Source organism: Rhea americana, unplaced genomic scaffold, assembly GCF_003343005.1.
Source record: "Rhea americana isolate MKP2758 unplaced genomic scaffold, rheAme1 scaffold_138, whole genome shotgun sequence".
NCBI classification, from domain to species: domain Eukaryota; kingdom Metazoa; phylum Chordata; class Aves; order Rheiformes; family Rheidae; genus Rhea; species Rhea americana.
In genome coordinates, this window is record NW_028185461.1 from 28,090 (window position 1) to 50,712 (window position 22,623).

General features: G+C 35.8%; 1 protein-coding gene across 1 annotated transcript in view; it reads right to left on the bottom strand.

Moving 5' to 3' along the window:
* Positions 1–22,623, bottom strand: part of MYH10 (myosin heavy chain 10) — a 97,455-nt gene that overhangs the window by 17,790 nt on the left and 57,042 nt on the right. Inside the window, exons 8-25 of the mRNA XM_085298296.1 lie at positions 21,495–21,593; positions 20,426–20,569; positions 20,021–20,116; positions 16,793–16,911; positions 16,215–16,367; positions 15,615–15,788; positions 13,508–13,681; positions 11,598–11,712; positions 7,855–8,048; positions 7,455–7,576; positions 6,505–6,574; positions 6,240–6,400; positions 5,550–5,658; positions 5,335–5,466; positions 4,204–4,410; positions 2,736–2,873; positions 1,900–2,108; positions 264–346 (exon numbers count right to left, since the gene is read on the bottom strand). Coding sequence (XP_085154422.1) covers positions 264–346; positions 1,900–2,108; positions 2,736–2,873; positions 4,204–4,410; positions 5,335–5,466; positions 5,550–5,658; positions 6,240–6,400; positions 6,505–6,574; positions 7,455–7,576; positions 7,855–8,048; positions 11,598–11,712; positions 13,508–13,681; positions 15,615–15,788; positions 16,215–16,367; positions 16,793–16,911; positions 20,021–20,116; positions 20,426–20,569; positions 21,495–21,593 — 2,499 coding nt within the window. The remainder of the gene's footprint in view (positions 1–263; positions 347–1,899; positions 2,109–2,735; positions 2,874–4,203; positions 4,411–5,334; positions 5,467–5,549; positions 5,659–6,239; positions 6,401–6,504; positions 6,575–7,454; positions 7,577–7,854; positions 8,049–11,597; positions 11,713–13,507; positions 13,682–15,614; positions 15,789–16,214; positions 16,368–16,792; positions 16,912–20,020; positions 20,117–20,425; positions 20,570–21,494; positions 21,594–22,623) is intronic.

Consider the following 22,623-nt stretch of genomic DNA (forward strand, 5'->3'; position numbering starts at 1 on the left):
ACAGTTGAAGTAAGATAACAGAAAGACAACCTCATCTTGGTAGAAAATAATTGGATCAGTTTTTGAGCTGCTGGGCCCAATGATCACACACTAGAAGTCAGAAATTAAGATCAGCTATGGACTGGAAAAAATTATTGTTTGCATAGTTTTTGAAGGACTAGGCTAGACTCCAAGAGTCTACTGGAAAGTAATACAGCTTTAAAAAAAATCTTGGATAAAATATTTTTTACAAACGTCTGTGCCACTTTGGGCTCACAGCCTACTGAGATTTAGGAAGACTTCACAAACCTCAATAGCTTCTAGAAATTTAATTTTGTAGGTGAGATACTCCTGCTCTGAAGTATTTCTTTTTGTGAAAAGCATCCAGGTATTTGTGTCATAGCAGTAAAATACATTTGCTTTATCTGACTGTTGTCTGATTGAGATGGTTACTAACTGTGCATTGTTTAGCAGTTAGCTAATGGCCAGGTGCAGTCACAGAAAGGTTTTGCCAAACCACTAGTGCTTAGCATAACATTACTACTACGCTAATTCTATGTGCATCAGCACAAAAATAAAATATCAGATTTGTCATTCAATATTTTGTGGGTGATCTATGCACAGATTTCTCCCACACCCTTTCTGCGCCTGCTATTCAACCAAGATCTCTTCTTCTATATGGGGAAAGAAGGGCATGCTCAAGAACCACCTCTTAGAATCACTGAGAGCAATTTGGGATTTTCTAGGCAGTCTACACTAATAGTTTTTCTCCTCCAAACTTTCTCTCTCTCAAAAATAGCATTTTTCTCTGTGTTTTTACATGACATTTCTAGGGAGTTTAAGTTAGAAGATTGTCATAAGAGCCTACCTTCAATTGAGAAAGCTAATAGCAAACTGAAATAAATCATTGTTCAAATTTCAGTGCCTAACTGTGCCAAGACCCTAGAAGAGAGCTTAAAGGTGTCTTGAACCATCTCCAAGAATAAGTATCATTCTACTATGCTTTACTAGCCAAAAATTTGCATGTCTCATATTTAAGCTTTAATTTCTACTTCTAAGGTTATCACAAGGTGTCAGAAAGGCACAATAACTGAACACATCTGTCAAATATCTTCAAAAACACTAATGCTGACTTAAGTACACAACTACTTAAGCATTATTTCCAATTAGTGAAGTTTACTTATGCCCATCTTAAGGTCTCCAAATATCACTTCCAAAGAAAACGTACAGAAGATTAAAACAAACAAGATTAAAGTTTGGCATTCTTCCATAAGCATGTCAGTTTTGAAATATGAAGCAAGACTGGCCATAATATAGTAGGTAAAAAACCTTTTCCAAATTAGGATGCAGAGAGCAACTTAGCCTTACATTTGTGCAACTCTGACTTGGTAATTCATTAATGTTGTGCAACAGCTATTTACAGCCATAAGTAATTTTTTAATAAATCAAGAAGAGTTTTATAGGGTTGATTTAGCCTGTCACTACACAGTAAAACAGTACRAAATAAATAGCCAAAGAAATGTAACTATTTTAGATAAATAAAGCATTAAGAAAAGCAAAATGAATCAGATTTGCTTATTCAAAAAATTTAGAAGCTTAGTAAACAGCTAGTAACATTTTCAGAATTATGCCATTCTAATGTGTTAGAATAGAAAAGTGTAGCAACTTTCCTCAATAGACAGACATTTTGCCTTGTAACTAAGGAATTTATGCAACAGCATGAATTTTTGAATGTGTTTGTAAGTGAAATAGATTCTCAAAACTGAAAAACTAACAAGTTAGAGAAGAATAAGATGGAGTAATGAGATGCAATGAAGTCATGCAAGTAAAGCAAATTCCTTACAAAAATCTAAATCTAAACCAACAACAAATAATAGCTGTTAAGGTATCTGCATACTAGGGCATGTCTATCAGACTAACCTAATTGCATTCATTGTAATTAGCAATCCATTTCTTTTTAGCATGATTTTCAAGTTGTTAATAGGCAAATTTAGTAAGATCAAACCTTCTAAATCCGTGATCATCATTTCTTGCTTATTTTTGAGTTTGGCCAAGTTTTTGGCCTTTTCTTCTTCTTCAGCCAGCTGAGAAGTGCATTCAGCAATTCGATCCTCCATCAGCTTCTTTTCCTAGTTGGGAGGAAAATGAGGATGAGTAACAGTTAAAATACTATTCAGAGTCTCTAAGCAGCATAAATAGCTAAACATACGAAATCCATATAAAGGCCTTATATAGAATATACACATTTTATTTCAAGTCACCATCAACAGATTATTTGAATAGTAAGGGATTCATTTGAATAGTATAGAAAATATCCTTCGTTTTTCTAAGGCTGAGATTTGGAATTATCACAAGACTGTTCAAGCCAAAAAATGGATTATGGAAGCCTGATTTTCAGACAGTATTTGTTCCACGCTTTTTGAAAACCAGGTCATATTTCCTTACTATCTAAGCCTCAAAACATCTTTATAGTTTGCAAAGAACAGGGTAGCTATGATAAACACCATACCCAGCTCTCAGATTTGGAAGGCTCATGAAATTGGTCAGAAGGTATGGCAAAACTCTCACTTTTAAAGGTTAGATCTAAGGAAATGTTAAGTGCCTCAGCTTCAGTGTGGTCACAAACTCCAGAAGTTAGAAGTCTTCAGTTCTAAACTCTAAAAATAAGGTAGCACTGWTTTTAAGTGTTTTGAGAGCTGTCACTTGAAACTACTAGTCCTTATGAGCAGAATCTCCACCACACATTCTGATCTAACCTTCAAAAATTTTGAATTTTGGTCCTCCAACAGTAGGATCTCTTCTTCCATCTTCTTGATCTTTGCTTCAGCTGTCACTTTTTCAAGCTGCAACTTCTGCCGAGCTCCCTCCTCCTCATCAAGCTGTTCCTCTAGGTCCTAGGAACAAAGGTAATTGCATATGTGCATTTCTCATTACTTATTTGTTGTTTCTTTTTTATTTTGCTCATTAAAATGGAAAAAAATATATATTACTTTGAAGAGGCAGTTGTCCTGGATGACACTAAAAATGCTTTCACTTTGTTAGACTCACTTAYAGTATCAATGATCTGGTAATGAAATTTAGAGCCATGTGATATACATGGGATTTTTTATACTCTATTTCAACTTTGGCAAGCATATACAACCTGCCATCTAGGAAACATACACTCACTCTGCTATAATCTTTCATTTTCCTAATTTTGAATATAAAATAAAAATATACCACAGGGAGAAAAAAGACCCAACTGTACTTAACCATACTTACATTAGATTGGGCTTCCTAGCATACTGCATCTGAGCAGGGCACCGGCTGTCAAAGTATTAGTATTGTGTACAAAGAAGGAAGCTGTCGCAACAGGTATTTCATTACTTGATCAGAGTATGTCATAGATGCCAGGGACTGGGAAGAGTCACCACAGGAAGCAAGTTTCCTGATTTCAGTATGCATCTAGATCTCAATATTACTACCGAAATGGTTCAGAGGTTGACACAACTGGGTAGATACTAACAGGAAACTAATAGCACAACATGCTTCTGTTCATTCACACTCTTCAATAAGATTCTCATCCATGCATTATTAACACTTATTAAAAGGCATCAAGAAACTGTGGTATGTGGGTTTTTCCCCCCTCCTTCAAGCACTTCAAGTATTTTGAAAAACATTTAAGTTCTCATATTTCCCTTAAACAACAAGGATCTTTCAAGGTGCCCATGTATTCAAAAGGAATACAATTCCAATTTTCACAAGGAACAAGTAACTGGAAGAAGATGAAGTTTCCTCTCTGTTTCATACAAGTCAAAGAAGGAATATTCTTCATACTGTCAGTGAATTTAAGTGAAAATGAAACATTTCCCTGTCAGAAATGAAATCACCTCATCAGCTGGCCTCTACTGGAAAAGAGGTAAGCCGCATGCAGTTAACTTCCAGCTCCTGGCTACTCAAAAGCGCTTGCTGACATCAAACCTCTGCCTACATATGCTATAGCTCACAACAGGCCATTTTGACTTCTCTGCTTTTTTCTTCTTCCCTCGTCCTCACATCCCTGGACACCAGAGTGCTAACTGCACTGAACACTGGAAGCAAAGAGGAAGAATTCAGGCTGATTTTATTCCATATATGATGCTAAGGAACTAACTTACTCCATCTTCTGGAGATGATGAGTCAGCTTTCAGTCCTTAAGAATTCTGTATGCATACTTTTCCATTTCTAGTGTATCAAGAGACATACCTGAATATGACCCTGCATTTTCTTTTTCTCATTCTGCAGTATTTGGTTTCTCTCCTCTTCCTCCTCAACCCTCGACTCCAGATCATGAAGAATTTCTTCCAACTCTTGTTTTTTGGCAGCCAGACGAGCCCTCATTTCCTCAGCTTCTGCAAAGAGCTCTGTTTCAGCCTGTAGCTGCTCTGCAAGAATGTTCTTTTCTTCTAAAAGCTGCAAATATTACACAAAAATTAAATAGTAAAAATCTTTACTTTTCAAAGCCTCTCAGAGATTACACATGACAACTATAAAGACAGAGACCAAGATCTGCTTCAATTTGAGACTCTGTGGTCAAGATCCTAAATAAAAATTTAGGAGACAGGGTTAAAGCAGCATTTACTCACTCACCCTCACATCTTAAGAAATCCTACTGTGCCTACTCCCCCTCCTCAGCTCTCCCAGTAGCAAAAAGAGGAGGGAGGTGGCTGTATCCCAGACTGTCCATCRCGCTCATCCCTGTATAGTGACTGAGTGCTGCATAGATAACTGGGCAGAAGCTGGCACTGAACCACTGGAACTGCAACTGCAGAGATAGTGCACTAGAACAGACTATTGCTTGCTTTGTGAATTTGACAACAGGAATTAATATTTTCCCATTCTATATTTACATCCCCATTCCATCATATCTCATGATTACTATAATGATAAATACACTTCTATCCTCATTTGTACTCCATCAGCTATTCTCGAAAACAACATCAAYTCTGCTTTATCAGTATAAATACATTTCCAATTTTGTCCATTTGCTGTCATAACTGTTTCCTCATATTTCTTAAATGCAGCACAGACATGCCACATAAGCATTCCAGCTTGAAAACACAACTGAAAAGCAAAATAATGCTTTTAATGAGGTTTTCCTGTAAACAGGAAAGGGCAACAGAATCAAATTTATTTTTTCAGTATAAAGATTTTGTGATCCTAGAGAAAGGTTCATGTTGTATTTTCCTATTTCAGCTTTTAGCCAAGTGCAGGAGGAGTTAATTCACTTGATTCATAGTGCTTTTGCTSACAAGGATCTTTTCCAAGACGACTTTCTCACACAGGATGCAGTGCAAAACACATTCTATGTGTTAAAAGCTGATCTTGGGCACAAACCTGTTGATGTTTCCTTTCCATTTCCTCAAGTTCTGCCTCCACTTTTGTTTGTTTTTCTTTCACCTTCATTAGCTCCTCATCCTTGGCTTGAAGTTCCTCTTCTTGGCGAGTGACCTGAAGAAGAGGCTTCACCTGCGAAGAGTTGAAACAGACAAATAAGAAATCACATTCTACCTACTTACAAAAGTCAAAGAAAATGACAGAACATAACAAACCTTTGTGAAGACTCTCCACCATTGCCAATGCCTAAGCTTTAAATACGCAGCACAATTCCTCTGCAGGATTTTCAGTGCACTCAGTTGCTGTTGTTTCTTTGCAAAGGCCCTGAAGACACACAAAAAACATTTCTTCATATCAAATACAGCTGAGTATACATGTATTTGTGCTTTTAATTTTTAGGTTACCCAACTCTAGAATACCCGCAGACCGTAAATAGGCTTATTTTTAAGTTTCAGTGACTAGAATGATTTATGAGTGCCCACTCCTTATATGAAGAAACAAGGCAAGAGCTGGACTCACCATTTGTACTGCATTAACAGCAAATGCTATTTGTTCTTACTATTAACAGTCTTTTTACTCAAATAGATAAAAAGGGATGAATTACAGACATTGACTTCCCCTTTAATTTCAAGAAAGCAGTTTTACAAAGTAACTTTAAGACCTTTTGGTGGCAGAAGAGATTTTTTTGCAGCTAACAACTATATGTCAATGGTAAAATTAGGAAGGGAGATATTATGAAATGAAGGTGCAAATTTACCTATTTACATTGGTCACATCTACAGTTTGATCATACAACATTCTTTCTTAAGAAAAATCTCTTCTCAAATGGAAGTTTTGATGCATAGTTCCCTATTAAAGAAACTTAAGATGACAATGACAGGATCCAATCATAAAAGCATACATACTTTCTAGCCAGGTATCCTCTACAAACTGCCTGGAAGAATATAATAATATCTGTGATCTTCAGATCTCGTTCTTCTTCCAAGTGTGCCAGGACACCCGCTCGGAAAAAGATCTTGCTCTGTCCAATTCTGTACAAGTTGGGGTCCAACTCTAAGGCTCTGATCTATATGGGAGGCAAGCACATTGTTTTCACACATAGGAGGGACAATATTTTTCTGCCTCAAATTTGTGTTTTTAAAAAAATAACATTTAGAGGAAAACACTTACCATTCGCTCACATGCTTGCTTACCATCCATAAAACCTTTTGGAATTGCATTGGGAGTAAGAATCTCATACCTTTAATTAAAAAAAAAAAAAAAAAAAAAAAAAAAATTACTCTCAAGTTATATCGTTATAAATCCATAAAGCTATAGTTAAGGAGATTCTCCAGAAATTCTGCAGTCTATTTAGTCTATTTTAGATTGTTTTCCCTTCTTCCCTCGTAAGTAAAAATATTAAATCCACACATTTTGTTAGAGCAACTAAGATGTGTTATTTTCATAAAAGGCTAGGGTGAGTTAAAAGGCTAGGTTTTGTTTTACAGAACTGAGGAACCTTCAAGATTAGACAGCTTAAACAAAAATATGGGAATAGGCAGCTTCTGATTTAAAATTTTAATGCAGAGTAGTGATGTCTTGGTAATTGCAGATACTTGTGTTCTGAGGTTAAGGAGAACTCTACACAATGTATAGATCATAAAGCATCCAGATAAAAAGAAACTTCAGGATACAAAGCAAGAAGAAAACAACTAAGAAAAACACCCTCAAAACTCAAGAACAGTCATTAAAAAATGACCAGCCTCAATTCACTTTCTTCCCCCACACTCAAAAAGGAATGAGGAAGAAAAAATATTTACTTTGGTGGCTTTTACTGCCATGCCTTGTTATAAACATATACACCTTTAAAGAGCTTTTGGCAAAACCTGTGCTTTTTGATTATCACTTTAGAAATTCTGGATTCTGTAGGCCTGAATGAAGAATGATTAGTAGCACTGAGAAACAAAAAGAATGGTAAAATGACAAGAGCGCTTAACTGCTTCAAATCCAAGCCACTTCAAGAAACTAGTATTTCAGATTTTGTTCTGGTGTGTGTTTTTTCCCTGGTCCTGCCCTGTCTTCAAACATTTAACAAAGAATTTCATCTCAGAACAAAAACTCAAAAGACATCTTACTATTACCTTTGTCTAAATTCCTGGAACACTATCCTGTTTGGAAATCCTTGTCGACAAATCCTAATTCCTTCCAAAACACCATTGCAACGAAGCTGATCTAGAACCAGATGTGGATCCAGTTTCCCAGCCTGAACAAACAGAAGAAACATTATTTTCATATTCTCAATTTGTATGCATGGAAAATTGCAGTTTTTCTTTCTCCCCCACCTCCTCTAGACTGCCCTCTCTATAGTTAACTGTCTAAATAAGAGGATGCATGTGGAATACTGAGAAGACAGCTGGTCAATGTGAAAGCTTTGCAAACCCAACTTCCAATTTTGAAAGGACACTAAAAGCAAGCTTAACTGAACATACATGTGGAAATTCTCAAAGAAAAAGAATTTAGAGAAATTTCTATGGCACATACCCTCTTTTCATGATTTGGAATGATGCAGCGAACAAAATTGGGATTAGTGTTTCGGAGYGTTGCCATCAGCTTGGTGAGAGATTCCTTGTACAGTTGCCCAACAGTACGAAACATGCCTTTCTTAGTCTTGTACGCAGAGCCAAAAGCTGTCTCCGTTATTCCAGTAACCTGATCCAGACCCACAATACGATCCACTAGGAAGGAGGAGAAAAAATAGTTAAGTGGACTTTAATATTTGTTAGGTATAAAGGTATACAGAAAGAGGAGCAATAGTGCAGCAGCAGAAGCTTTGTGGAACAAATGACAGAAGATGCCATCAGTAGGCAAGGCAGTCAGCATGTATTAGGGACATTGTGCAGAAGCAGTGGAACCAAAAGCCACAAACTTACACAGCAGAATAGTGTAGCTTTAGTAGATACGTACTAAAATATCCAGCTCTTTACTTGCAGTTCTACACGACCAGGAAAGCAATTTTCCTTATTTTAAGTAAAACTTTAAAAAAGAAAATTGCCTGAAAAACAATAATTGAGTTCTTACAACGACAAATATTTCCAGGCTGAAAGTTTGGAATTAGGTATCTGCACTTATTTGTGTAAAATGAAAAATAAATTATTAACTATATAGATTAAATGAGTTTTGCTGAATACAGAAAAATCATTTGAGAGCTAGGCTATTTACAGAAGAGTTAATGTTATTTCATTAACTAGTGAAATGCTAGTGTTATTTCAGTGATAAATTAAAAAGAAGTATTTGTCAAAGTTTTGCTAGTCAATTATTTTGAAAAATTCTTTGAAATTGTRTATACACCTGTAAAGCCCCCCAGGCAAAAGAACAGTTTCAAAATAGGAAAACTACAGACCAAAGCTRTCATAAAGTATCAGAATGGAGATGAAGGGGCTTTTGATTTGTTTTTCCTGTTTTTTCCCCTCATTTTTAGAACATAGCGAATATTTTTTGTAAAGATCTCTATGATTTCCTCTTCACATGCACAGAAAGGAAATTTTTATTGCTATCAATATGACCTTTAGGCCAAAAAAGTGAATGTGATTCCACATGCACTTCAGCAATTAAACAGCTCTCAGAAGAAGAAAAAAAAAAAAAAGGAAAAAAAAGTTTAACACCCTAATAAGAGCTGCTATTTCTCAGTACTGAGCAGATACACAGCGTGTATTGGCTCTTGGCAAAATCCAAGCTGGCCAGACAGAAACAAGCAAGCATAYAGGCTACAACTGAAACGTGTGAAATTTCATTTTTAGTCTTCAAAAGTTCACTCAGACCAAAGCAAAGGGAATTACACTTTGCTGCCAGAATTACCTTTGTACTTAAGAGTTAAGTGACTATTTTATTTCATGCTCGCACCCAATTCATACAAAAGGGAAAATGAAAAATGAGAAAAATACAGGGCAGCAACTTTGAATAACTRTTACAACAGTCTTTCATGTAGTATAGCCCAGATCCTACATACATATAGTTTTAAGTTTAAGAGTCTAAGATGCTTATTAAAGTTAGAGCCCTAAGGAAGTAGGAAAAGTTCACAAGATTGTATCCCACACATTCAGTTTAAAGAAGAAAATGGGATAAAAATTACTTGGAATTTTAAAGAGGTTGAACAAAACATTTTTAAGTATTAGAAACACACATCCAACAGATACCACCAATGACTGGACATCACTTAACTTCAGTATAGTAAAAAAAAAAAAAAAAAAAAGCATGTGGTTTTTAAGATAGCTAACAGTGCATCTTCCATTCTTCCCCCCCGTTCTCCAACTTATAAGGTTACTAACATTTAAATGAAGAATATTAAAAAAACTATGACCCTTTCTTACAGCCTAAGAGCAGCCATTGAATAGTTTAACTAGAATATCACCCATTGGCTTAAGTCTTTGAACTCAAGTCCTTTAATTGTCTTAAGAAACACCACTAGTTTCCTCAAGTATGCAGTATATCACAAGTATTGGAGGATAAACCCAAGTAAAAATTGGAAAGTTCGAAGGTACAAGCTCCATGTAGTCACAAACACATATTTCAAAATTTGAGAAGAAAAAGGGAGGGAGGAGGAAGCAGTTGGAGACAATATCTAAAGCGTCTTCCGAATAAATATTTCRGATAAGCGTTTTTGCTGATGTCTTAGGTCCTTTAAAAAAGTGTGCAGCTTCTAAAAAGGGAAATATAAATGTTGAAAAGAGGTTTTTAAATAAAAACAATTCCAGGAAATCTAGAAGACATTCATTTCATTTATCACTCCACTGCAACTGCAGCACTCATTCTATTTTTTAAGTAATTCTTCACCTTTTCTCCCCCAAAATACATCTATTTTGTAAAACATTTCAGAGTTTTGTCAATGTTGGACTGCAGAAAGAGCTATCATTTTAGAAGCAATTCTGCATCTCAACATGGAACTAGAAAGCAACAGACCTTTTCATTTGCAATGCTTAAATGCAATGCATAAAATATATATGCTATATGTATGCAGCAGCAACTGAATAGGTATGCACTCAAAAACATTTGCCTTGTGGAGGTATACCTAAATTTAGCATGAAATGAAAAGTTCATGCAAGCCTACGAGCAAAAATGGTTTTCCTGCAGATAACAACCCTGCCTTTAGGAGACCTATGATTTTTACATCCATTCACCTGGTGGATCATGAAGACCAGTAATATTGTCATAGAAACAGGCTCTCTGAATATTCTGAATCTCTAAGGCAGAGAAACAGTGAAAACAGAAAGACAGAAGAGCAGATACACAAGACACTTCAGTTAGTATACAGAACAGGTTTATCAATTGCAAGCAGACTTTATATTGTGCTACAAAAGCAATTAGGCCACAACATTATTTCATGCACATTTCAATAATCTGTGGAAGCAGGTTTGGAGTATTTGTATCAAAACTCTTTTGCTTCTATACTTGTACTCAMAAGGAAAGGAGTAGACCTCCAACCAAAACATTGTGTATATTTTATATATTTAATAAAACTGCTCTCTATAGCTGAACCAAGTAAGTAACTATTCCTGAGAATAAGAGGGAAACTCTTATCAATTCAGTATTAACCTACAGCATCATCTACATCATAAGCTTGATTTCCTCCTGGAGTAAGAAACTACAGGATTAATATGCTGTGACATGTAAATAAACTGATGTAATTAATACACTGTAAAGCAAAAAAAATTTAAAGGTAGAAAAGTCCCTGCTAAGTATTTACCAGGGTTATTTCTGCTTCTTAGAGTAYTTTTGTAAAAATGGTGAGAAATATTGAAGCTGATGTGCGCAGGGTTACTAGCAGTGTGCTGCTRAATAGCAGTAATACTGGATTTGCTTCTAATATGCAACATCGGAAAGCACTAGTATTATTGTTTATGAGAAATTATTGGTCCATATAAGATGACATTTTATTAACAGTAGCATCACTATAGCTATTTATGCTCAGGACTTCACTGCAGCAAGTCAAATTAAGAGTTTTGGACATGATTCTAGAGCGGAAATTCAACAGAGAGTAACAAGTAGTAAGTGAATATTAGTTCAAATAATGAACATGAAAAGCAGCTAATCAAAAATGGTACATGTGCAGGGGACTATAGGAGCAACCCAGCTCCCCTGTGGTACTTTCGGAGCTAAACAATAGAGAAAATGCTGTAGATATTTATAACTTGAGGTGGAGGGTGGTGGAAAACATGCACAAAAAAAATGTAATTCATCCAAAAGGGTAAAATCTGTACAACCAGTGTAGTTGTAGCATGATCTCTTACCATCCTTCCAAAGCTCTGCAACAAATTTGTCGGAAGACTGGTGCAAAAGTGTAGCCACATTATCATTCAGAGGGTCCATGTTCTTCATCAGCCACTCATCTGCCTTGTAGTCTACCTGTAGAGCAGTAAAAGTTGCATATGATTAAARAGATCACCATCATTAGCTTTAGATTTGCTAGCTAAAAAAGTTTCAAAATGGTATTTGAATTTTCCTATTTTCTTCATGATGTTTGTTTGTTCTTAGTTATATCTCCTCAGAACTGCTCAGAGTATTCCTTTATAAGAGTAAATGAACTGTTTTTTRAAAATCAGTAATCTGACTTTTTTTCTTACTAATAGCTGGTACACTTTTCCAATCTAATGTTACTGATAAAAATGAGGCTTCAGTATGGAGATATAAAAACAGCTCCAGTACCAAGACCCTAATTACTGTATCTAAATCATAGGGCAGTAGATTAAGAATGTGCTGCAACATGAACATTTGTAATTTGACTCTAACTGTTATACTTTTACAATTCATTCCACAGGGAAAAACAAACAATGCTCTCATCTTGATAGAACAAACATTGGGGTGTGCGTAAAAGGGATAGCTCAGCAGTTGAGAACACAAGTCTACYGACATGGATTTCACCCCAGCCCTAAATCATCCTAAAACCTCGAGCCCAGAAAAACTTCTATGGAGATTAGCATGTTTTTTGCTTCAATAGAGAGTTATCTATTTAATTTTTAAATAACGTTTTTGGATAGAAAGTCAATTCTAAATGTTCCCACAATCCAAAACCAGATCAAATCATCTTAGCACTTCTGCAGGAAATATTATTTTAAAAAAGCATTTCAATTTTGAAGGAGATACTTTCTCATGGAACACTGAAGTGTCTTCTGGTCAGAGAAAGATAGACAATGTAATGCCACAAAACTGCCTACTCAGTTTGACAGAAGTAAACTGCTCTTTAAAAATAATTACCTCTTGGCAGTAAGGCACTAAGTTATTTCAGTTCATGCTGTTTACCTTAAGGTTTTAATAAGTCTTTATTTCACAGCAAACCTATTAATTGCAGTAACAGTGATGAGTTTACTAAGTTATTGTTTTAAGTACTGATTAAAAAAAGTATTTACTTCACTTTTTGCTACAATTCTCTTATCTAGTTGCCACCACTGACATGAATGAATAGATAACAATGGGCTTTTATTATTTTAAATCAAAATTAAAGGATAGATCTTAAACATTAGCACAGTCACTTTCTTCTATATATCAGGGCAAAAATTGGTTCTAAGATTAAGTACCTATGAAACTCATTATAGCATGGCCTTATGGAATGGACTTAACGATCACAAAGGTTGCATTCATTCCTACTTTTCCACAAAGAAAGACAAGAATTTCAGTTACTTCACGGTTTTGTCCAATACTACATCGGAGTTCAGCCCTTCAGCAAGGGAGGGACTAAATTAACGGTAAAGAATAAAAAGATATAATCTTTAGCTATCATCTCTAGCTATGAAAGGGGGTATACAGGAAGTCATTACRTGAATTGGTGGAATGAAAGCAAAGATGGTATTGACTCAGCACATCTTCAAGCAGCCAGTTATGCTATCAGCTTGGAAATACACAAATTCACAATAGATTTTTTTCAGTTAAAGGCCTGTAAAGCTCATCTGCAAGGTACACAGAAGATCTGACAACAAAACTAAACAAAATTGGAATCAAATATTTGCTTAGTGTCCAATTAAGATTTCTTTCAGCTTCGCCTTTTACGTAGGAGAAAGTTCTACCACAGTACTCCTGAATGTGCCCAAGAACACAGAACAAGGCTCCCTTCCTGCCCAAGTATTTCTAAATTTCATAGCTAATACTTTATAATACATTCCCCAAAGCAACATTTCTAACCAAGGATTCAACATTTAACCCTTACCTTCCCTGCATAGTGAATAATGCAGAAATCTGCTTTGTCCTTTAGTTGTCTTGGCTTTTGGAATTTGGAATGGGTTCCTTGCTCTTGGACCAATTTTTCCACGAATGTCTTGTCAGTAGCTTTAGGGAACCAGCACTCTTCATCCAGTAAAGCTAACACACCAGGAGGATTTGCCTGAAATTCAATTGCATTAAATATATGTTAATATTTAAAACACGATATTTCAATATTAAAAAAAAAAAAGCCACCATTGCATATAGAACATCACTGAATGCCAAAGCAAACAGCATCTAGATCAATTCCAATCTGATCTAAATTAAAATCAACTTTACAAGAGTCCAGTTAAAATACAGACATAATAATTAGTTCAAATAAATCAATGCCAGTAGATATGAACCCAGTCATAGCTGACCTGATCTACTGCTGGTAGTAGCCCTGCTTTGAGTACAGATTGGAACAAGTCACCTCCAGTGTTCCCTATCAACCAACATTTATGACATATACATACAAAGCAACACATTCACATATAGCTAACATTAGTAGCTAACATTATGCTTTAAATCTGTGCTAAACTGAAGGCAATTATCCCTCTCAGCCACTTATTAGTACCRTGGCAGCCACTAAACCTCCCCTTGCCAATCCCTTCACTGATATCCAGTAGCACCATCCAGAGAGATTCAGCAGGCTCAACCTGAACAGTCAATAAAGTTTTATACACTACCTCTCTCTCTCTCCATATAACTTAAGCACTCCATTAGTAGGTTTGTTTATTTTTAAAATTAATTAGGCTTTAAAAAGTCTGCATTTTACAGYTGTACAATTGTCCGACAGGATGATTTTCCTCGGGGAAGACAAACTGAAGTACACACTAAAGCAATGGAAAAATGTTATAACAATTTATACTTCAGAAGTTTCTTGTGAATGTGAAGTTCACATATTTGAAGAGAGACGATTAAATGTGCCTACTACGTGGCATCACATACCCTTATGACTTCATCTATAGAACAATTAAGAAAGTATTGCCATTTTCAGAATTGCATTCAGAATCAGCAAGGCTGGAAGGGACCTCTGAAGATCCTCTAGTCCAACCTCCCCAAGATTTTCTGGTGCTGGTTGCACCGGGGCTTGAACCCCAGGACCCTCTGTGCTTTTCAAAAAAGCTGAGGTAATCTGATGCACTTCATGATATTTATCTGAACATCCAACTACTGAAAACATCTACAATTCCCCCTCAGGCTTTTGAAGGTAAAATCTCTGCCAAAAAGGAGGCAGAACTTTATTAAGTTCCACATAAAGTGAAGAACTTTGGCAAACAGAACAAGATTTCCCTTTTCCTGCTCTAAAGAGGAAGAAAAAAAGGCAGAAAAGCCTCATTGGCTTTTGCAGCTCTTCAGGATGCATAGCACCATACACAAAGACTCTTCATGTTTTTCACATGTATTCTGGAGTAAACACAGYTGAATATACAACAGCAGTAACTGTAACACCCTAGGTTTAATAAAATAGGTCACAAAATAATTTGAATACAGCATACTTTTGCTGCTCCTTTCAGGAGTCAAAATCTGCCTCTTCTGTTCTTGAAACTATCTTCAACTTCCACATATCAAGCAACTAGAAGAATTTATTAAGTAGCACAGTGGTAACAACTTTTAAGATACTATTTCACAAGGTAGATTTATGGGGAAAATTCTGCTCATAACTAAATTTCCAGGAATTTTGCTGCCGATTTYAAATGAAAAGTTTTACTCAAAGTCTTGAAAACCTTTCTAACTTAGCCACCATACTAAAGCTCCTGTAATGCAATACAATGGTTTAATATGAAGATGACAGGACTAAAAACTTCATTAGTTCTAGGTGAAAGAAAATATAAAACAGTAGCTTAATATCTTTAACTCAACATTCTTATACCCTAACATCAAGACATAAAATCTATTAAAGATAAATCTTTCTATTAATATATGGTATTTTAAACTTGGGACTTAGGCTGTCACTTCTTGTGACAGCTCCACAAGACATCTGAGCACAGTCTTAATATTTGCAAGCAGCAAAAGACAAACCCATATATCAAATCTCCTCTCCTCTGAGCATTATAAACTCACAAACTTACAGGTCTTTCTATCAAGTCAATGCAAGGCTGCAGATCCAGTCCAAAGTCAATGAAGTTCCACTCTATACCCTCTCGTTGGTACTCCTCTTGCTCCAGGATAAACATTGTATGGTTGAATARCTGCTGAAGTTTCTCATTGGTATAGTTAATGCAGAGTTGTTCAAAGGAGTTCAACTACAAAATAACATTAGTAAGCATGAATAATTCAATGACAGGATCAATCATGTATTTGGAAGTAAGGTCAGGTTTTTTTGTAAGGCAATTTCCTGAAACTCTGCAATATGTATTTTAAAGAAAACTGCAAATGCATTACTCAGATCTCTTATATTCCCTGTTACATATGGTAAACTAACATATAATAGGAAAAAAAGACACTATTGTAGAACCAACACTTATAAAAAACGGTTTAGATTAGAGTATGACTTTTTGGCATGATAGCTCAATGTATTCAGAGCATTCATGTGCTACAGAACACAAAATACTCCTGCAGCCTTGTAACATGCAYGCATTCAGTGGTTCTAAGCCAACAGCTAGGGCCGAATGCACAGTAAGAGGGAGAAAAAAAAAGAAAAGAAAACGTCTAATTATCTTTCAAAATACCTCAAAGATTTCAAACCCAGCAATATCTAGAATTCCAATGAAAGATGCTCCCTGTCGTTTGGTCCTGTCCAAAGCTTTATTAATGCGGTGAACTAGCCAGCGGAAGAGGCGTTCATAGGTGGCTTTTGCCAAGGCTTCCACTGCAAAGTCTGCCTGAAAAATCAAACCCACGAAATTTATTTTTTCTGGAGAAGTCATCAGAAGAACAGACATGGATGTTATCAGAAATAMCGCAGTAACAGAAGAAATTTAAGGCAGTTAACATGACAGAGGAACAAAAGCAAGCAGTAAAAACAGTATGCAGTTTGACTAATGTTATGAAAACGCATTTTTAAATTGTTGGATAAAAATAAAAAGTTCTCTGAACATTTGATACATACAACTACTGCATTGAGGGATGACAGCAGCAGAAGGTCAAGGAAAAGGAAAGGTTTCTTCTACTCTACTATTGRTTTTTAGCATGTAACAACATTTATTATAGACAGCTAGTTTAAACAAAGTTGGTGGCAGTATCTATTTAATCCCAACTCTCTTTAAAGTTATACACAGTTTCACTTCATCTTTAAAGCAGAGCTTACTTGTTCTTTGGTCTGGGCTTTCTGAACGTAGTCTCTGCCAACTTTGATGCGCGGTGTCAGTATGGCTCGGGTGAACTCCATTACATTCATCCCCAGCAGATGGCAGAGCTTCTGTGCAACTGAAGATCACAGTAACAAACGTAAGYGCTTAAATCCTCAGCTCTCCACAGCAACTAGCAACATCAGTGAAAACAAGCTACAAACAAAGGTAGYCAAGTGCCAACTTAAAAGTTTAATTGTCATTCAAAAATAAGGTCAGGGAGACACACGTCTGTCCTGTGGACAACAGGCCTACTCTATCACACTGCCCACATCTGAGAAACACTTTCTTCTCAAAGATTTACGTAAACATTTACAGCAACACACTACCAAATTTCCTTAAAGCGGGAAAAACACTAAATTCATAAAATTGCAGGAAGGTCACAAAACAGATTATTGGCCACAAGTGTTCATTTTGTTATTTTGAAACCGTACATCTATTATTAAAGTCTCTAGAAAAAAATACACTATGAACACATCATGCGTCAACTTCATTACAATTAAAGTGGCCTAATAAGCTGTATTTTAATTTAGACAGGTACTCCAGTGTAATGTTATGTTTCTGTTAGAGAATATATCGAATCATTTAAATGATTTAAAGCATGCATTTATAAAATTTTCTTTAGAATAATAATATAAGCAGGAGCTCACATTCTTTAGACAGTGTGAACTTTACAGGTTTCATGTCAGTTATTTTAAATAACATATGACACACACTGTCTTTACATATTCTTCCTGCATCAATCCCTTTTCCTAAGGAACACTTTACCTATTGGAAAGTTTCATGACTTCAGATTTCTAAAAATGAAAGTGACGCTAAGGATATTTTTAGGTCTGGGTAACCGTTGTGCTTCAGCAAAAAAGCCCTCCATGCCCTATCTAGCAAGTATTTAAACTCATTACCCTTCTAATTTGGTAGCTYATTCATTTGCCATCAAAAGGAAATAAAGTTGTTTTCATAAATCAGTCTTGAAAAAATAGATCCTAATGCCAACACACAGAACCATCAGTGCTAGTACTGAAAACGCTATTACTGTCAATGTCTGAGACACTCTGGCCATACACTCGTTAGAAGGGCTCATGAATTAAAACAAAACTTCATCAGTGAAATTAGGGTAACATCAAACTCAGCGCTGACTTCATTTTAGCTACGTATAGGAGCACTTCTGTGCKTTGAATATAAACATACACATCGGCATAGCAAATAAAACCCACAACATTAGGGCATTTAGTACTAGACACCTAAGGATCTTAAACATACGAAGTTGAGTACTAAGTAGCTCTGTCCCACCAACTGTGTAGTGTGGCATAATGAACACTGTATGGCAGATACTATAGTTTAAGAAATAAATCAAATTTTTCCTCCATGCAGTACTCCAGACATCACACTGAGTTTCACATTCATGAAAGAGTTGATTTTGTCRTCCCTGGCTTTTACTGAGCTTGTAATATAACATAACACAGTAACAACCAGTGGACTTGGAGGTAACACTAAAATCCCATCTGATTCAGGCGTAAAAGGAAGTTGCAGTCAGCATTTCAGTTTTCATTGTGAAGAAAGGAAACCATTTAAGCTCAAAATTCTGTTTGTGAAGTGTACCTCTTCTACAGATAGGACTGTTACTGTTTCTCACCATCTTCAGCTTGATGAATCTTTTACTAAGTAAAACATAATTTATCTTGTTTGTCTAAGTTGCATTTTTTGTTGGCTTTTTATAGCTTTGTAGAAGGCAGGGAAAGCAACATAACATGAGGGAGATAGTTGTAAACACTTGGAAGATTCATCCTGCCTGGGTCATTTGGCTTTTCTAAGTTGACTAATGTTTCAGAAAGGCACTCGATTAAACTTTATTAGTTCAGTGCCTTAAGACCTCTGCCCTTTGAGCAGATAGACTTTTTCCAAATCTAGTAAATGTTACTCAACTTTGAAAATAAGTATTAACTATGGAATGGTTCTGTAAAGACAGTTTCTCCCCCGCTCCTTCATCCATGAACACTACGTGGATTCTTGCCACCACTTGTTTCAATTATAGATAYGAGTATTTGTGCCAAATGCACTTACTTCTATAGGGTAGAATTTATTTCCCATATCTGTTCGAAATTCATGTTGCCTAAGTTGACAACTTAGAACAAGCAGCCAAATAAAGTAATTTTAAAATACAAGAGAATGGCAATACGTTTCAACTACAATATGAGCTTTTCAGTATCTTTCCTCATAAYAGCTCACAATTTTAGGTCCAAAAAMACCCRACAGTAATAAAAGTCAAGATAGTCTGGAATTAGAAAGAATCTACAGGTTTTTCTATCATATCTTTTAAAGGGGCAACAGTTGTCCCAGCTGGTTGCTCTGCTAGCTGGAGCACTTTGGGCAAAAGGCCACCACTGCAAGCAATGGCAAAAACTMCGGGCAYTGCAAGCAGCATCCTCACACAGCARTTCAGGAAAATATGAAACAAACCACAGACAAAAGAAACGAATCGTGCATGTGCAGCAGGTCTTACGAATGATGAATGGTGATTCTTACTGGTCTTTGTACTGAAATCAATTCTACAACCTTATTTTCCATGATAGCATTTAAAGACTGGAAGTGAAGTACTAAATTAAAAAAATCTTAAAACTGCTTCAAAGACTATGTTCCTTGTGAAAGAACAAACTGCTTAAAATGCTGATTGCATTTTAAGGCATTAACTGATAAATTAAGCCTTAGTCACACTGTCACACTGCTTCAGAAATCAGATTTTCTAAATACAGCATGCTTATGTTCAGCCACTTCACCAGGGAAATTGTGCTTGGCTTCAGAATTCTTATCATTGGCAAGAAAACTGCTGTCAAGAACCAAAGAAAACAAGCGTATTTAAGTATGCACTTTTTCCTAATGCTTAAGTCTTTTCAGATAAGCAATAAACAAGACTGCAGCTGAAATACTTGTTCAAAGTTCAGAAGCAATGCAAATAGCATAAATTCTGTTGATAGTTATTTAATTTCTGTCTGCATTAAGAGAAAGGAAGACAAAACAGTCCTAAYAATTTCCTACTGACTACTACCATCACAAATCATGGCCTCTTCTTGGCACAACTTTACCAAGGTAGCTCAGAAGACTGCTCTGTACTTTCAAAGATGTGCACTAAAACAATAGGAAAAATATTGTAACTCAAATTATATCATAGCTTGCAAACGTTATAAACTTACCAGTATTCTCTGGCATAGAAGCCTGATCAGTATTTCTCTCCTTCTTAAAGGAAATATTTCCAAATTGTAGCACTGAAGACACCACTTTCAGCATCGCTGTGTTTAAAATAAATGAACGAATAGATTTATTTTATAATGAAGTTCTCTTCCRTTATCATGTCACTTTCCTTCCCAATCTTAAGCATGAGTTCATAAAGGAAATACAGTTTATACTGTGCTTTGTAGGCAAATAGCGTTATTAGCTCTACCTTATGTTAAACAAGCATTTGCTGCAGGCTRTCAAGGCACTGAAACATTAAATTTGGTGACATTAAATTAGTGTGTGYRCACACAYRYRCACACAYGTGCAGTTGCCCAAGAGACAAGCAAATGCACTTTAGAAATTCAGAAAGCTTAATAACTTACATAAGATCTCCTCATGTGAAAATCCCATGATATGCATGGCTTCCATAGTCTCCTGAAAATTGTCCTTGTCTTGTTGCCCAGGAATAGGGATGTAACCATTAGATAAAAATCGGTAATTGTTAAATCCTTCAAGCAGCAAGTCAGCTGTGTTGTGAGGGGTAAAGGGAAGACGGAAGAAAAAAAAGCTAAAGAAACACTGTTCACACTCAACTGGATTCAGTTTTCACTAAATAAGTAAACTACAATTTACTAAATCAGTTACTCAAAAACAGCCTACAAGATATTATACCAGCTTAGTAATTCATTCTTCCGAAATGCCTAAGATATGAGTATACCTTAAAATTTTGTAAAAGCTAGATTCACAGAAYCCTCTCTGTAGCAACCTACATTAGCTCTTCAGTGCATTAAACCTGTTAAYAGAACAGTACCTGACTGATCTAACAATCTCAAATTCCTATCCAAATAACTATCTATATTGAAAGGTTAATAGGCAGAAGACAGTTGGGTGTTGATGATAAAGTTGTGTTTAGCATCCTTGATGTGGTTATCTAATATTGGAGAAGAAAGATTGAAACATCTCTCAGGAGTCCATACCTTCAAATAGTTGYGCTTATCACAACTTAACAGGAGTTCCTAGTTAGCAAGGTAAAAGGGGAGAAGATAACCAATACAGTACTGCTAGGCTAAAGAAAGCCTTAGGATTTCATTATGTTTTGGCAAACTGGCTGTTACTCAACTCAGTTTGAAGGCACAGTCCACAATGGATCTGGCTGTCACTCTGTTGTTACTGATCAGCCAACAGTCCTGCAGTTTCAATCCACTGATTCCCAAAGACTGAATATATCACAGACTGCCCAAGCTGGACTTTGCCATATAGAAACTGTTTGCTTGAAATGCAAAATTTGCTTGACAACAAACTTGAAAAAAATAGAGAAGACCGGGCTTTCTATTCCCCTTTTAAAACTTCCTATTTCAAAAGCAAAGAATAGTTCAAACCTGAGTGTGTTAGCACTGAAACAAGCAAATCCTGAACGCAGAACCAACGGGTTTACAAAATAAGATAACTTACACTTTAGGTGTTCTCCTGCTCCAGCTAGCAGTTGATAGAAGATATGAAATGTCCGTTCATCTTTAGCCTGACGAACGGCACGAGACTTCTCCAACAAGTCTGATTATAACTAGTCAAGGATTTTTTTTTTTTTAATGAGCAAAAAGAACAACAGAAAAAAACTGTTCCAAAGCAAGCTATGTAGTTACTTAAGGACCAATGGCACTTTAATAAGGATTTCGTCTTCTGTGAACTTTTGGTACCTTTAAATGGAAGTTTTAAAAATCAGACAGACAGAAGCCTGCTTTTAATACCAGTGCACTAACTTCTTGGATGCTGTTTGAGTTTCCCTAGAATCTACAGTGAACAAATGTCTACAACAAATCAACTAAAGTCCAGGTGAGAGGGGAGGTTGTTTAGTCTTTTCTAATCACTTCTACTACAGTCATAGTAGAACCCTGAAGCATCAAAATCCCAGCAGCAGCTGTACTCAAATTACTTCATATGTATCCTTTCTTTTAAACTTTTCATATTAACACGCTATTCTTCATTACCTTTAATGAATGTTTCCAAATGAAAATTTAGGGAACAGATAGCAAATTGCCATAAGCTGTAACAYTGTTTATATTTTCATTTCTTGACATGCCCTATTGTAAGGCAAACACAGGACAGTTATTTGACACAGGTTACTGCTAAGGGTGAGTTCTTAAGGAAAAAAAAAAATCCCTTAGAGTAAATCCTCCTATTTTCACAAAACCTGGGAAAACAGTTCTAAGCAAAAAAAATATTAATTCCTATGTAGAATGTTTAACGAAAAAAACTTAATGTTAAAACACATTTTGAATAAATATAGGTCTTTTGTAGCCTTTTGGGAAATTATTTTGTGACAGTACCAAATATGCACTGCATTTAAAATTACATTAARTAGTTTAAAACATAAGCATAGAATRAAAGCTTAATTGCAACACTTGTGGTTCATGATTAATACTCATGAGATATTTTGTTTACCAAGACTTCCGATTTCACAAAAACATTGCGACTCTCTACTGCTATTCAACCAGAAAACAGGCTTAAAAAGACTAGAAATTAAGTGCATGTATAGGCACACATGTATGTTCATGTGTGTACATATACACACACACAGTATTTC